The sequence below is a fragment of the Triturus cristatus genome, chromosome 8 (genome assembly GCF_964204655.1).
Source record: "Triturus cristatus chromosome 8, aTriCri1.1, whole genome shotgun sequence".
Lineage (NCBI taxonomy): Eukaryota > Metazoa > Chordata > Amphibia > Caudata > Salamandridae > Triturus > Triturus cristatus.
The window spans coordinates 960,987,684-961,003,542 of NC_140591.1; the positions used below are offsets into that span (position 1 = coordinate 960,987,684).

Here is a 15,859-nt window from a genome sequence, read left to right on the forward strand (position 1 = left end):
TTGCTAATTGTGTGGCCGTGGAGGCGCCAACTCACGCTGCCGAGCCCGCCTGCACTCAGTGCTACCTATCAAGCCTGACTGACCCTGTCCTCGTCCCTAGGTACCGGTACACTGGGGCGTATCGGCTCTGCCCTGCAGTTGCTAATTGTGTGGCCGTGGAGGCGCCAACTCACGCTGCCGAGCCCGCCTGCACTCAGTGCTACCTAACTCTGAACTCGACGGCTGGCTCGCAGGTCACCCCAGGCCGCGCGTCCTCTCGGCGGGTGGGCCAGCCTCTGAGCCCAAATTGCCTATATGCAATAGGCAATTCGGGCTCAGAGGCTGTCCCACCTCTTAGGGGGGCCCCCTGCGTGGACCCGGGGCAGCCCTGCAGGGTTCTTGCAGTCTGTGGCTGGGTAGGCAGAACAATGGTCTGGCAAGAAAGTTTCAATTGAGTAAGAGACTCGGACGAAGGGGGCTAAAAGTGTGGGCAGGACGAGATCTAGTTGCAGGAGGAGAGTGCTGAAACAGCCGGACAGCCTCCTGGGGGAGTTGGAGAAGCGGCTGATGTCCAGCTGCACGATTCAGCTCTCGGCTGTGTTATCCTTAGTTTGCCCTGCTTCCTCTGGAGTCAATAACTCTTATCAGACAGCGCTGGATGAGGAAGCGGGGGCTTTCTGGCAGGTCGCCAGGCCGCGTCACACAGAGAAGTTAGCTTAAGACAGTGACCCCGGCCGCTTCGGTTTCCACCTACCTGTGCTAGTGACACTGTGTCTGAGAGGGCTCCGGCTTTATACGCAACACAGGTTCGCTGTGCCTGTTCCAAACACTTGAATTCATTTACAGTCTTCAGCTTTCCCACCATTGCCGAACGGATAGCGCCTTATTATTGGACGGATAAGCCCGGCGCTAATGAAGATGAGGGAGCGGCTTGACATGGGGTTACACTTTCGTAACACAGAAACTAGCTAGTCCTTAACGAACCCCTTTCTCTCCCCTCACCAAATGCAATGGGTCTTCTCCTGTGTCTGCCTTCAAAAAGCTCTCGGCTTTGGCAAAGGCAGCCCCGTGTTTATAATTGCATCGCGCTTTCACTTAAAGTGAAAGCGCAATGCAATTATAAACACGCAATGCCTTTGCCAAAGGGGAATGATCGCAAAAAAAGTGCAAAGCGGCTAATTAGTAGACACCGTCTCACGCCGCAAGTAAAAGATCAAATCCCGGTGGGCGGGGCTTAAAGGAGACAGGGTGGCAACAAGCGCCTATTGACATGCCTTCAGTGCAATCATTGCACTGCCTTTGGCATGATTTGTGACGCAAAACGACGCGCACGAATTAAAACTTAAGGCAGAGCTGGGATGAGGCTTCTGGAATCATATTGATTCCAAGAAGCCTCGTAAGATGAGAGCAGCGCATGCGCTGCTTACGTAACGAGACCTAAAAAGGTAAAAATACCCAAACACACACACACATATATATTATATATATTTATATTCATTCACACACAAAAAAACAAAGGTTACAGGAATGTTAGAGTTAGGAAATAACATTGAACAAGTATTGGCAAAGCCAACATGTCTCGCCCATGGGAGAGCTACTGACTGTGGCAATTAGGTGGGGGTGACTAACGTGGGTAGAAATAGAGATGAGGTGGATGCTAGGGGGAGAAGGGACAAAGGAAGAAAAAACAGGAGCGGGTGGGACTAAGTAACACAAAGTCTCAACTGGTTTCAGTGTGCCTATTTCAATGACGTACAAAACTGTTGCACCAGGAAGTCGACCAACCTTTTTTTTTTTTTTACAAGAAAAGCACAACATTTCTAATACCTCGCCACAGTGTTTTTAAGCAGAAAAACGGACTCATATGCAGCCCCTCTGCTTTAGAAGTACTGGTGGCTAAGACAGTCTCAAAGTTTGGACACTCTTCCTATAAGCGCCGGCTGTTATACATTAGACCTTCCCGCAAGCGTCCCACTGTCCATTACAAGAACTGTCTGAACATAACGAGCCACAAACAGATAGTATGCGCATGCACAGCTTTTAGGTGTCAGACCCGCCCCTCCCATGACAGATACTATCAGGCGCTCTGGTTCTGCTAGTGGAACGGGTGTTATCAGGATCAAAATGAGCAGAGGAGCTTCTTACATCACATGCCAAACTTTTTAACAAGTCATAACTTTTGCTGGTTTCCCTGTAGTTCTCTATTAACTGTCACTGGGTGTGTGAATGCCTGTATGTGGGTGTGTGTGTCTGTGAGTGGCTGTGTGGATGTGAGAGTGCCCGAGTGGGTCTGTGAGTGTGCCCGAGTGGGTCTGCGAGTGGCACTATGGGTGCATGAGTGGTGCTTGGAGTTTGTGATTAGGTGTGTGAGTGCCTGTGTGGGTCTGTAAGTGAGTGGCTGTGTGGGTCTGTAAGTGAATGCCTGTGTGGGTGGCACTATAGCTCTGTGAGTGAGTGTTCGAGTGTCCGAGTGGGTATGTGAGTGGGTGTATGAGTGCCTGAGTGGGTCTGTGAGTGCCTGAGTGGGTCTCCAGGTGAGTGTGTGAGTTCCTGTGTGGGTCTGTCACTTGGTGTGTGAATGCCTGTATGTGTCTGTGAGTGGCACTATGGGTGTGCGAGTGGCGCTATGAGTGTGCGAGTGGGTGTGTCAGTTGGTATGTAAGTACCTGTGTGGTTCTGTCAGTGGGTATGAGAGTGCATGTGGGGGTCTCAAAGTGTGTGAGTGTGTGTGAGAGAGAGTGTCTGTGTGAGTCTGTCAGAAGGTGTGTGAGTGCCTGAGTGGGTATGTGAATGGGTGTTTGAGTGCCTACATAAGTCTGTGAGTGGGTCTATATGTAGCTGCATAGGTCTTTGAGTGGGTGTGTGAGTGCCTGCATTGGTATGTGAGTGAGCCTGAGTGCCTGCATGGGTATGTGAGCGGGTCTGAGTGCCTGCATGCGTCTTGGAGTGTCTACATGGATATGTGAGTGGGTCTGTGAGTGCCAGCATGGCTCTATGAGTAGGTGTGTGAATGCCTGCATAAGTCTGCGAGTGGGTGTGTGACTGCTTGTGCGGGTCTGTAAATGGGGGTGAGAGTACCTGTGCGGGTGTCTGAGTAAATCTGAAAGTGCTTTTATTTTCCTTTTCAAAGTGCGTCAAGATTTGCAAGTTGGTCGCAGATTTACACAGGGGCTGCGCTGAGACTCAAAGTAGATCCGCGGATTCCTTACGTGGGTCCCTCTGACACACCCATGGGGTCAGGGTACCTCTACCCTGACCCCTTTAATCATTTTGCAGATAAATTTAAAAGAGCGGGAACGTTCCAAGATACTTAAAATGACCTCCGCCTCCCTCGATATACAATTTTGTTTTTTCTTTAATAACTCTGCAACTACTGAACAGATTTACATCAAATCACAAAAAGGGCTCTTCCCTCCAGCAGTAGTAATTCCGTCAAGCAGTTCGGTCTGTAGTCGTGTTAAAAATCCCTCATGGGAAATTGCATGGGAAAAGTACCCACCAAGCCCCCCCCCCCCTTTTCTCGGCCCCCGCTTGACGGATCACTCCGAAACTTTCCATGAAGAACTAGACAAACCAGGCCATTTTGGGGGGGGCGGGGGGGGGGGGGGATTATTTCTTGAAGATTCATCAAATGCCACCTAAAGTATAACCAAACCAAAAACAAAAAAAGCTTTTCTGATAGAAACTAGGTCCTAACTTTCACTAGATATGTATATATGCACATACACACAGCTTTAGCCAGCCCTCTTCTACCGTCAATCTGTCTTTTATTCATACTCTTTCATCCATTTGGAATCAACTGCTACCATGACGACACCTTTTATGATAAAAGTCTAGAATTATGCATGAAAATGGGTGTGCTTCAGTGCATGGATTGGTGGGCCAGTTCCTTCCTTTTCTATTTCTACTTTTTTAGGGCCCCTTTCATTTCTTTCCTCCTCCTTTTTAACGTTCTCTTTTTTAGGTCGAGCCTGGGCACCGCATGTTCTGTTCTGCAAGTCATGCTGTATTGGCGTATGCACTTGAAGCCCACCCACTCTCTCCCATATTTGTCATTGGCTTGTGTCATTGTCCTTCATAAATGGTGGCTTCTGATTTGTAAATAGGCCTGTTAGTCCCTCCTTAGTACCGCCTTGTCTTCCATTTGTAACCTCCCATGGCGACAGGCCCTTTTACTTCGGTTGTTACATGGTACGTGTTATTTAGTCTGTAAGCACTATTTTCTCTATTAAGTTTCTCTAACTGCAGACAGGACATGCACTGCTTCAGCTGGAACCGCTTGTGTTTTTTTAAGCATCACAGCCGCGCTTTATCTTATCTGCTTATGAATTAACAACATGTGCGCATGCTTTCCCCCTAACACGAGCGCCCGCTTTCAATAACCCAGGCACCCATTTTCAATTACACAGGCGCACGCTTTCACTGTAACCCGGGCGCTCGCCATCACTGTAACCCGGGCACCCACTTTCACTGTAACCCAGGCGCCCGCTTTCACATGCTGTGCCGAATTTGTTTAATTCGGGTAACAAATGCCAGGTGTTTGGAAGTTCCTGGCAGCTTCATGGCTGTAAAACGCAATGCAAATTTGCAATGCAATAGGTCTTGCAATTGCAAGATTTTGACCTATTGGCATAGTAAATGACAATGCCATTTATTTATGTGTACAAAAAAACCTGCAATAATAAATGGCACTTTCATTTACAATACAAATAGGTCAAAGTTTCTAAAATGCGACACCTATTGCATTGCAAATGCTTGTTTATTAAAGTGTACTGCAGCTCCCTAGACGATGCTTATCCGCCTCTCTTTTAATCTGCAGTGTGCTACATCCAGAGCTTCTAACCCACACAGTAATCTTGAAATGGTATTGTCCTTAGTGCATCATTGTTTTACCTTTCAAAAATAGCCAACTTGTTTCTTAACTTGGCACCCATGCTGGAACTTCAAAACAACTGTACAATACCACTGCAAGACTCCCACCTAATGCTATGTTTATTTTTGTTTATCACAAGCATACACCTACCACGTTAAGGTAGCTTCAGGTTTTTTTCTACTATCAAGTGCATATGTGTGTTGACTTACTATGCGTGTATTTTATTGTGAATGGTAACTGGGTGACTGCAAGATTCAGTCAGTGGATGGATGGATGGATGTATGAGTGCAGGAATGAGAGAGAGTGCATGTGTGAAGTTACTGCATGCTTAAACTCAGCATAGGAGACACTAAGTTGGGAGGGCGGGGGGCTTTGGGGAAATGCCGTGGGATGGAAATTTGCATGTCGGACTTTGCTGCTGTTCTTGGTTTTTTGGGGACTCCCGAAGTTCTGCCCTTTCATGTTCTGTTCTTACTATCTGTATAAGTACGTATCCTGAAGACACTGCGTAGACTCTATGCATCATACCACTGGACCTATACTACCAAAGCACGATACCGGGTACCGTATTGCAGTTTGTATTGTCACCACATTCTCACTGACCCCTCTATATGCCGGGTGGGGGGGCTTTCCTGATTCACGGCGATGTTCATAGTTGACTACTGCCTGTTTGTAAACTGTAAACTCTGCAAATCAATAAAAACAGATTTTACACAAAAAAAAATAAGTGACACTTTAAGTTATAAGCTGGACCTACTGGCACTGCTACAACTTTTTTTCAGTTTGATGATGCTTACAGATGCTGAAATTTAAACACGCTGCATTGAAGGCGTGGTAGAGAAATACTAAAATCCAGAAAGGATTAAAAAGAAATGGAAGAGAGTGGTTTCAATCAATTAGTGTTAGTTTTTCTTCTCTCTAAAACACACTGAATTCCCATTACCATGTCAAACAATATCTCACATTGTAAGCATGAGGCAACTGCAATCCGATAGGTTACCCTTATAATTCGAGAGGATCAAACTAGTAGACATTCTAGGTTTGTGGATCAGATACTAAATTATTCCTAGTCTGAATGTCTTGTGGTCTGAGAGATATTCAGTATGACTGGATTTGGAGGGAGGTCACTTATTGAGGGCAAGGCATGAGCAACACAAAAGCTTGAGGTCACACTGGTCCATAACATAGCAGAGCGGAAGTCCCTCACATCATTTTATCATAGAACACAATAAACAAATTCACCGTGAGTATGTCATGAGAGAGGAAGTTTAACCCTGAAGTGTCAACTTATAAGCAAGTTACACTCAGTACACCTGTCCCACAGGGAGACCTAGAAAACACATGCTGTTGTGCAGCTACTATTGGAATAATCACAGGTCAACCTGAGGAAACCAAGAGATTAATCTCATGCGACAGTCATTTAAGCGGGCCCAATGGTCCAAGCCTTCTAGGTCCTCTCAAAGGGATTCAAGGGCCAGAGTATCAGGCACATCCCAAGTTCCTCTCAGTGGCGTACAGAATCATTAAATGAGTGAGATGCCTTTTGTGGTTGTAACCACCTTCAAATAGTGATGGACAACACTCTCACTGGATAAAGCTTAAAAAACAAAGTCGAGTCCAGTCTCTGGCATGGACATGAGATATTTATAATTAGGCACCTGCTCAATGATAGGAGACACAGGAGAAGAGTTCGGCATTAAGGCACCTCTGGTTCTTGTCCAGTATTAAGCTTTTCTGCTCCCCTGGAACACAGCTTGGGACATAGAATAAATTAAAATGTGTATGAGGAGGCACACAGGTTCGAGGGAAAATTACTACTGTACTGTGCTGTATTGAAGAAGAAAAGAAAAAAACAATTTGTGGAAATTAAATGTGTAACTCTTGAGGGATCAGACTGCCTCAGCTCACGTCCATCTGTTTTTGAGTGCAGACTTCTTCTCTGAGCGAAGACTGAATGGTTGGATCTCTCTTTGGCAAAAAACTGTAGTCTCTCCTTGTGCTGGAACACCTTTTCTGCAGTCACATTAGTGTACAAACTATTATAAAAATGCAAGCATAATAGTCTGCCTGGTGTGGAGATCTACTAGACTGCCAGAATAAGAGTGGGCATAGGGAATTACTCTATGAATTATAAAGCATAAAGAGCTTTACGTTAATCAAGCCAACTAAGTGATGGACACTAAGAAAGCAGTTTTTGAAGTCAAAACCCTAAATGGCGAGGAGTCACAAGCTTGAAGAAGCCTTTATAACCAGGGAAAACATAGTTAGAGGGAGTGCATTTGGTATTGTGCAGGGTTCCCTAACTGTATCTCCAGAGCACACGTCAATTTTTAACAGTCGAGGTGGATAAAAACTGTTGTTAGCATTGTCTCCCTTTTATCCCTTACTGCTCTCCTGAAGGCATCAATGTGTACATTTTTCATTTAGTAACATCAAGTACTACTATTTATCTCTGACTATTACTAACAACACGAATTGTTTACTTGTATGCTGAAAGTAAGTACACTCCTTCCCAACCACATTGATGATCTCAATGTTTGACTACGGCGATTTAAACAGAATGAAGCAAGTTCTACAGTGAACGGGAGGGGTAAAGGATATGTGCCCTTCACAATGGGGTGGAAGAGGTGACACTTGAAATGGCTGTGGACTCTGCCTTAAACCAGGAACGAACACACATAAAAGATCAGGCATATCTAGAATGGAATATCCCAGAATCAGACAACAGTCTTTACTGTAGGGGAGGATGAGTTTCATACAGAAACCTCTCTGGCCACATCAAAAGAAGGATGGAGACTGACGATGCTAAAAGCATAGAACCACTGGAGTAGTATTTGGCGGCAACAGGTTTCTTTATGAGGATCGTCAGAGATGACTAGCCACTGAAACATTGATTTGTTATGGTAGTGCTTCAGAGGAGCATTCAGAGTCTACTTAAACGTTGTAGACAGCCACTAGTGGAATGGCGACAAATTAGTGTGATTTAATAATTTACAGATCCTAAAATCTATCTATACCAGAGGAGATGTATGTAGAATTGCCTGTTCAGGAGTAACATAGCAGCAGTATTGATCAATGAATATATATTTTTTAAATAACTTTGATTCCAAAGAATATGCTTAGAAGTTTCTGAGACTATCCAGTCGAGAGCATGTTGAAACGAGTAAGACTCATTCCAGTCAAAACAAGATTTAAACCTATATGAGGCATAAGAGGTTAATGTAGTGTTTTGTTAGTTGCCCTGCAGCTGGTGTTGTCAGTATAGCATCCCGTTTGGGTTGAGGTGGACAGTCTTGTTTTATTTTACCATGACCGAGCTGGAAGCAACACCTAATTCCTACCTCTTGTGTCTGGGCCAGAACACACTAAGTGGAAACAAGGTATTTTTAAATTAACGGTCTGGCAGGCCTGAAGCAGTGAAATGTCGGTGAGATAGGGCAAGTATGTAAACACCATTAACCTTTTACATCCACAACAGGCGATTCCAGAACTGGTTTCATGACTTTTTTTTTTTATATAACATTTTATTGATTTTATGCTATTCCAATAATGCCACCGAGGGTTTCTAATGACATGGTAGATGTGAACAGAACGTCAAGTGATTTCTGTGTCAAAGCTGTGGTGACACAATAGTACCACTTTACTGGGTTACCAGCTCCTTATGTTTACATTTCAAGAAAATGTTATGTTTATTTTTTTTTTCTTCACGTGGACCACACACACGGAGGCACGCAATAGTCAATGGGAATCATGTTGTACACATGATTGAATGAAATAATTTGAAAACAAACACCGAAATCCCGCACATACATACATACGAGGAATCACAAGAGTCAGTCAAGTAATCGACATAACATTCATATAGTTGAGTAGGTTAAGCGTGTACTGTTTAGATTTATGAGAATTCTGCAAAAAAAATCAAGCTTGGATCCCAGGATCTGCTTAGCCTTTCATCCTTACTAGGTTAATAGATTAGGAACCACGGCGCTGGGTAACAAAAGCTCAATTGTTTTCATTATTATATGTGACATCAACTTCTGTCAAGGAATAGTTCTCAACAAAACCAGGGCTAGTGGAACTGAATTTGTGGAGCAGGCATATAATACTGACCACTTGCTCTTTGTGGGTGTCTGCAAAAACAGTAAAACACCCACACACACAAGCTTCAGCAAGCTGGCATGATTTGTTTATAGCAGGCATAGGCCCCCCCAAAAAAGGGGGGGGGGGGTTGTCAGTGCATAATCGTGGCAGCTATATGCTTGCAATTATTAGCCCCAAAAAAATTACTATTTGCTTTGAATTACTGTAACATGAAGACAGTCTAAACACACAAGAATGACACAATAGTGCATAAAGAATGGAAAGAAAAAACAATAGAAATAAAGTATTGTCCCACGGGCCTTAGCACTGAAATGCACTTCTTTTTAGGAAGATGTGCACGTTCTCAGGAAATGCTGCCATTCACAGCGCAATAGAAACAATGGCTGAAGAGGGCTGACCCATTATCCCAAGCATTAATGCTGTGTTAGGGGGAAGAGGTTAGCAAAATGTGAAAAACAGCTTAACAGACCAATGAATGAAGAGTGCTCACCGAAAAGCCGCTTTTTGTATTTATATATGTATATTTTATTTATGATTTTTTTTTTATTGCAGGAGGCTGGTGGAGCCACTGTTAAAGGACATACTAAAAAATAAATAAACAGAAAATTAATAGAATATGTATTGCCATTTCATACATTATGCACATCTATATCAATATGCCTCCAACAAGTATTTTGCTAAAAGATTAAGCCCCAAATCACCCTGGAATAAACCGGCTATCCCTTTGAACCAAGCCCCAAGAGAAAAGATTAAAGAAGAAACAACTAACATGTCGTCCCCCCCACCCTACCAAGCTTCCCCCTTGAGCACTCATCCGGCATGCTGATTGAAAATGCTCATGCCAGAGTTCCCAGATCGCACGTTGTTTGGACGCCATCCCTTAACCGAATAAACAGTCTCTCTCTCTGGCAAAGGTTACCGATTCATGCCCCTAATCCATGCAGTTCGGAAGGCCTCAGAATAGCAATTATCGTCCTAGTCATCTAATATGTGTAGAGGGCTATTTTGAGTGAGGGTTTAATCGGCCAGCCTAAGAGGATTGAGAGAAAAAAAAATCGAAAGCTTTCTTCCATCACTACTCAAGAGGAAACTAAAAAGGAAAAGCAACACATGCTCAATTTTCTCGATTAAAGCTGCAAGCATCACCTCCCACTTCCCAAAACAGGTCTAATAAACTGTTTTTTGTATTTGCAATGCCTCCTTCACTGCTGCCTTCAAATGCAACAAATGTTCTTAGTTCTTCCCTGATAGAAAAATCAACAAAATCGGACTGGAACTTGATAGTCAATAACATTTCCTCAAACAGTTCATAACTCTCCAAAACTCACTCTGCCTAATTTCTGATTTCACAAGCCAACCCGGAATTAAATCTTTGTCTTCTTAGAATACATTCTCCCTCATCTTAGAAGAAAGCCTATTCCTTGCTATCTTTGATACTTAACCACTCTACACTGTCTCCCATCTCCGATACCAAACCCTCCCCTTACCCTAGTGACCTTCTTCCTAACTGGCTTGCCCTCACCAATTCACTTCTCCAAAAAGGGTTGTAGCCAAGTGCTTCAAATATGCAGATGTGAGGCCCAAAAAAAAAACCTAAAAACTAACCTTGACCCCTCTGTTAACCATTACCGCTTCATCTCAAAGCTACCATTTTGGAGACTTCCAAATGACAAAGCACATAGTGAAGAATGAACTGTTATTTTTGTTCCAATATGGTTTTAGGGAGGGCTCAGTAAGACTCTCCAACGCACATGGTGATCAATTATATCCTCTGCACTTTTGGCCGAGGATATGCATGCTGTTTCCTCCTACTCGATTTATCTGTGGCCTTTGAAAAAGTCGACCTTCAAATCGTCCTCGAAAGACAGGATATGCCTCAATTGAATAATTTCAATTAATAAATTCATGAAGTCTCTGCCTTACGCCAAGACGGTCTACCTAACACTCGACTCCCCTTATTGTATGTCAGATTTAAAATCCTCACTGCTCGGCATCCACAGACAGATCGAGCAAAAACATCTCAAATACAATGTGGGGAAGACAATTTCTCATCTTACACCCAAACCTGACCCAGCTTTGATGTTCTTGGACTTGAATCTTGAAATTGGCAGATATCACAGGAAAGCTGCCCACCTTTGCTACATCCTTTGGTTTTCTTTTAGCCTTAAAAGTCACATCCAAGTTATGGCTAAATCGGGCAGGTTCGAACGCCACAAACTCAAAAGTCTTAACCCAAATTTCTCTTTCCTGTCTCTGAAAGGCAATGTGCACTATGAAAAATGCCTGACTCATAACTGAAGCCCTTAACTTTCAGGGTTCAGAATATCTCAACCAGAACCTTTCCTTCTAGGAAGGCTCTCACTCCCTCCAATGCAAAGCGAAAATTTCTCTAAATTACACATTTCAGAAAAAAACATGTCTGTGCAATGAAAATAAATAGGGTTTTGTTTTAAAATCTTGGAAAATACTAATGTTTACTTGGAGGTAAATTAAATGAAGCATGGGGCCACATTTCAAGTATTGTCTTCCGCCCATATTTGGTCAATTTTCAGTATTAGATATTTAAGATTATTTTTCACTTGAAGTACAGATATAAACAATGGATTGTAATGCTCCCCGAGCAAATGCCAGTGGTTGGACTATTTTAAGTATTCCTCCCTTATTCTTTTGTCTGATTGGCATAAGTTATTTCGTCTTAAAAATGTATCCACGCCTGGTCCATCTAATGAAATAAAAGCATGAGGTTAACAAAGAACAGACGTAAAATAAATATAAAGAATGGAAAAAGATCCAAAAGTTTAAACTGGATACAGTCAGGCCAATATAACTCAACATGCTAAAGAAAACACAAAAAGCCATGTCCATACTCCAGATATACTTTATGAGGGACACATGAAGTGTCATGTCACTTAATACCACAGGCTCCATTTCTACAATACAAATGACATTGCTTTCTTAAGGCACCAGCACATCAACATTTTAAAAATTAATATGAGAGCTGCCACAACCACGCACAAATAGGGTTGGCGTTTTTCAGACGTGATTTTTAAGAATATTGGGGGGGGTGGGGGGGGAGATGCTGAAATATTTACTCCTCGGCCACTACAACTTGCTACAGGATCTGTGGTTAGGATTACCCTGTGGCTACTTGTTACCGTTACACCAACCAGTACATAGAAGGGCTGCAAAAAGTAACTGATATCGAGAGCAATATTTTTTGGATGCACGACTACAACTACCAGAATGCATCGGTCTATTAAATAAAACCTATAACTTGTAATGTAGTCATTGGGTAACGTCACCTGAGATTTAGATCCGTCATTATTGCTAACGTACAGCACAACAAACTTTGAGCAAAAATGCGAGAAATGTACAGACTGCGTCCTGTTTATTACCAATAAACAGAATTTGACAGGACTCGACAAACGTTCATATATCAGTTGAAATGTCTTTTTAAAAAGGTAACACAGCAACATCAGACACACGACTTACAAAAATAGTGAGCGAAGGAAGTGTGACCACAGGACTGCTACCACCGGTGTGTGACAGGCAGCCGGGGAATAGATAAGTAAAGGTCACACCTGTCATAGAAAGAGGGACCCGACAGACAGCCCTCGGATACCAAATACAAAAGAGAGAACTAATAAAGACCCGGCAGAGCATGTGCCGCCCGGCACCAGCAATCCGCGGTGCTGCCAGCAGGCCCCGTCCTCTGATGACTCTGCTGCAGCCTCTGGGCCTGCAGAGCCAAGAAAAGGTGCGGACGGGCGCCGAAGGGAAAACACCATGCGCTCTCATATAAAGCATGGATCACTGCACCACAGGACGCAATGAGTCGAGGAGCCGCCATGGTGAGCAGGCTGCAGCCAGGGAGCGTGCACGAGCTGCAGCCGGACGCCTTGTGAGCACTCTGACTCCTGATCTACACCCCCTTCCCGAGAAGGCGACTTGCCGTTACCTGCGACTGCTGCAGTGAGCTGGATGTTGAGGGTGTTGTGTCGCACTGCTGCTGCCATAGTGAGGCGGAGCCCTGTGCCATGCCTGGTGGCGGCGGCCGCAACTGAGAGCCAGTGCCCGAGCGAGCAGCGAAAGGAAGTATATGCGGGAGGGCGAAAGAGGGGAGGGCAGGACAGCACTCCCACCGGGACACGAGAGCAGCGGAGCACCGACCGCTGCTGTGCAACTGAGGAGGAGGGAGGACAACAGCACGCCCAGACCCGCCACCGCTCTGCTGTGCTCGCACACTGACAGGGGCTGGAGGGGGCGGGGCAAAGGAGGTGAGAGCAGGGGTTGGGCGGATATTTTGCTGTCTGGACGCAGTTATTGGGAGAGAGACGTGCACGCAGATGGCGGAGAGGATCTGAACGGAGCAAAGGCGAGATAGGGAAATAAAACATAGTGGGGCTGAATGACAAACGGGGTCTAAATAAATGATGGCAGCCAACCAGGGTCACACAGTAACACAGAAATAGTTGTAGAAGAAGAGGAATACATACATCGAGATAGCAACATATGCAGCCAGACAGAGAAAGATGCAGACAGGCAGGTAGATAAACAAGCATTTGCAATGCAATAGGTCTCGCATTCACGCGAGTTTGAGCTATTGACATTGTAAATGATAATGCCTTTTATTTATGTTTTAAAAACCAAAACATAAATAAAAGGCATTGTCATTTACAATGCCAATAGCTCAAACTAGCGTGAATGCGAGACCTATTTGTGAGAAAGTGCCATCTTTCTTGCATGCTATGCCCCCACTTTTTGCTGAATTGCTGAATGTACGTTGACTGATTGTGCCCTGGACTCCTGCCAATCAGGTGCCCAGGGCCTATGTTCCTTCCCTACGAAAACCTAAGACCCAAATTGGCAAACCCTGGTCACATGTCAGCCCCTGGTAAATGGTACCCTAGGTACCCAGGGCCTTGTGACCAGGGAAGGCCTCTAAGGGCTGCAGCACTCATTGTGCCACCCTTAGAGGCCCTGTACCCTAACACACACACACACACTGCCCTTGCAGGCTGAGTGTCTGGGTACAAGACAAAACAAAGAGTCGACATGGCACACATGTGCCATGCCCACCACCTACACTGCCCTGGCATACATCAGCCACCCCTCTAGCTGGGTGTCCTATGCCAGTGATGTGGGCACAGGAGCATGAGCCCTGTGCCCCTACAGTACCCAGGTCCATTCCTGGGCCCTGTAAGTGCAGTGCTGCCATTTAAGAGTACATGGTGCTGAGAGCTCGTCAAACACGAACTCCACAGCACCATAATGGCAACACTAAAGACTTAGAAGTTTGGAATCAAACTTCTCAGCACACTAAACCCGCACTGATGCCAGTGTGGGATTTAATGTACCAAGCACCACAGAGGGCATCTTAGAGATGCCCCCTGAAACCTAACCTACAATCTACGTCTGGTCTGAGAGGCTGCCTAGGCTGGCACACAGCAGACATGTTGCTGGACCCCTGGGTAGGAGAGCCCCTGCTCTCCTGGGCCTGCAACAATGCACATCCTGGGTGAGGTGCTAGGTCTCCTCCCCCAGGATGGACAGGGGGAAGCTTCAAAGGCATGCCGCCTCTGTGAGCTTCCCCAGGCCACTTGCAGCCCCCACTCTGGCGGGAAGCCATGTTCGGAAACCCCAAATAAGGACAGGGGATGTGCCAGCCTGCCAACCCCACCCCTCAGGTGGGGGAGGCGAGGTGAAGCACATCTCCGGGCACTCGCCATCTTGAAGATGGGAGGCCCTACCCAATCACCTACCTGAAACGCCCCTAAATCTAGTATTTAAGGACACCCTGAACCTTCCTTCCCCAGATTCCAGACTCCAAAATACAAAGAAGAGCAAGAAGAAAGAAGACCTGCTGTGCAGCTCCTAAGAAGAGGAAGACACCAACTGCTTTGGCCCCAGCCCTACCGGTCTGTTGACCCTCGAACCTGCTCCTGCTACATACCGGCACCTCTTGTGGCCAGCAACCTCACAAACCCCGGAGGACCTGGCTACCTTTTGGCTCTAAGCACCTGGGACTCCCATGAGCAGAGGCTCTGCTCAAAATCAGCTTCTAATCCCTAGCAGCAGCCCGGAACCACGAACCCTGCACACTCTGCACCCGCCAAGCCTGGCCTGTGCCGGAGTGAACAAAGACCACGAGGACGACCCCCCGGCGACTGTGACCCCGAGTCCGGCACCCAAGGACTTCCTTCGACGCTCCTGCCAATGCCTGCAGCCTCAGAACCAGGTACCCTCCCAACCGCAATCAACAGAAGGTAAGATTTCCCGACACCAAAAGGCACCCCGGCGCCCTGCGGCCCCCTGTGCCCAACTCCTGGGTACCTACCTATCCCCCAACTTACCTCTCGAAGTGGTGGTGGCACCTGAAGAATCTTCGTCCCCGAGCTTGCAGCCTTTTTCCAACCAGGAGCTTTCCCATTGAAATCAATTGAGCGCCTGAAGGCTCAAAAGCACCCTACACCCAGCCGCCCAAGTGGCCCTGGCAGTTTAACCTCTACACCTATCTACTTCCCCATTTGCCCTGAGCAAGTGACCAGGAGCACAGCTCCCACAGCCGCGTGGACTGCTAGTCAGCAGCCACCAACCAAGGCCCCCCTGCCTCACATAGGATAACATTGGGCCTAACTCACTCTGCACCCGGCTGCCCCGGCGCCGCTGAGGGTGTAATAACTGTACCTACCTGACCCTGGGAGACCCCTGAGTCTGTGCCCAGAACCTTAACTTTGCCAGTCGAGTACTTACCCAACAGCCGATAACTCAATTTTCTCCATAGGGTAACATGGACTGGTTTCTTCTGAAATTTCTTCTAAGTGTGGAGTTTCTAAAACTTAAAATATTCACCAAAAATCAGCCGAGTAACGAAAACGAAAATACTCACCTGCTTTTAGGAGAGAT

General features: G+C 45.7%; 1 protein-coding gene across 1 annotated transcript in view; it reads right to left on the minus strand.

Annotated features, from left to right (window-relative positions):
* SMS (spermine synthase) overlaps positions 1-13,212 on the minus strand; it is a 586,561-nt gene extending 573,349 nt beyond the window's left edge. Inside the window, exon 1 of the mRNA XM_085622475.1 lies at positions 12,912-13,212. Coding sequence (XP_085478601.1) covers positions 12,912-12,969 — 58 coding nt within the window. The 5' untranslated portion in view covers positions 12,970-13,212. The remainder of the gene's footprint in view (positions 1-12,911) is intronic.
* Between the last annotated feature and the right edge of the window lie 2,647 nt (positions 13,213-15,859).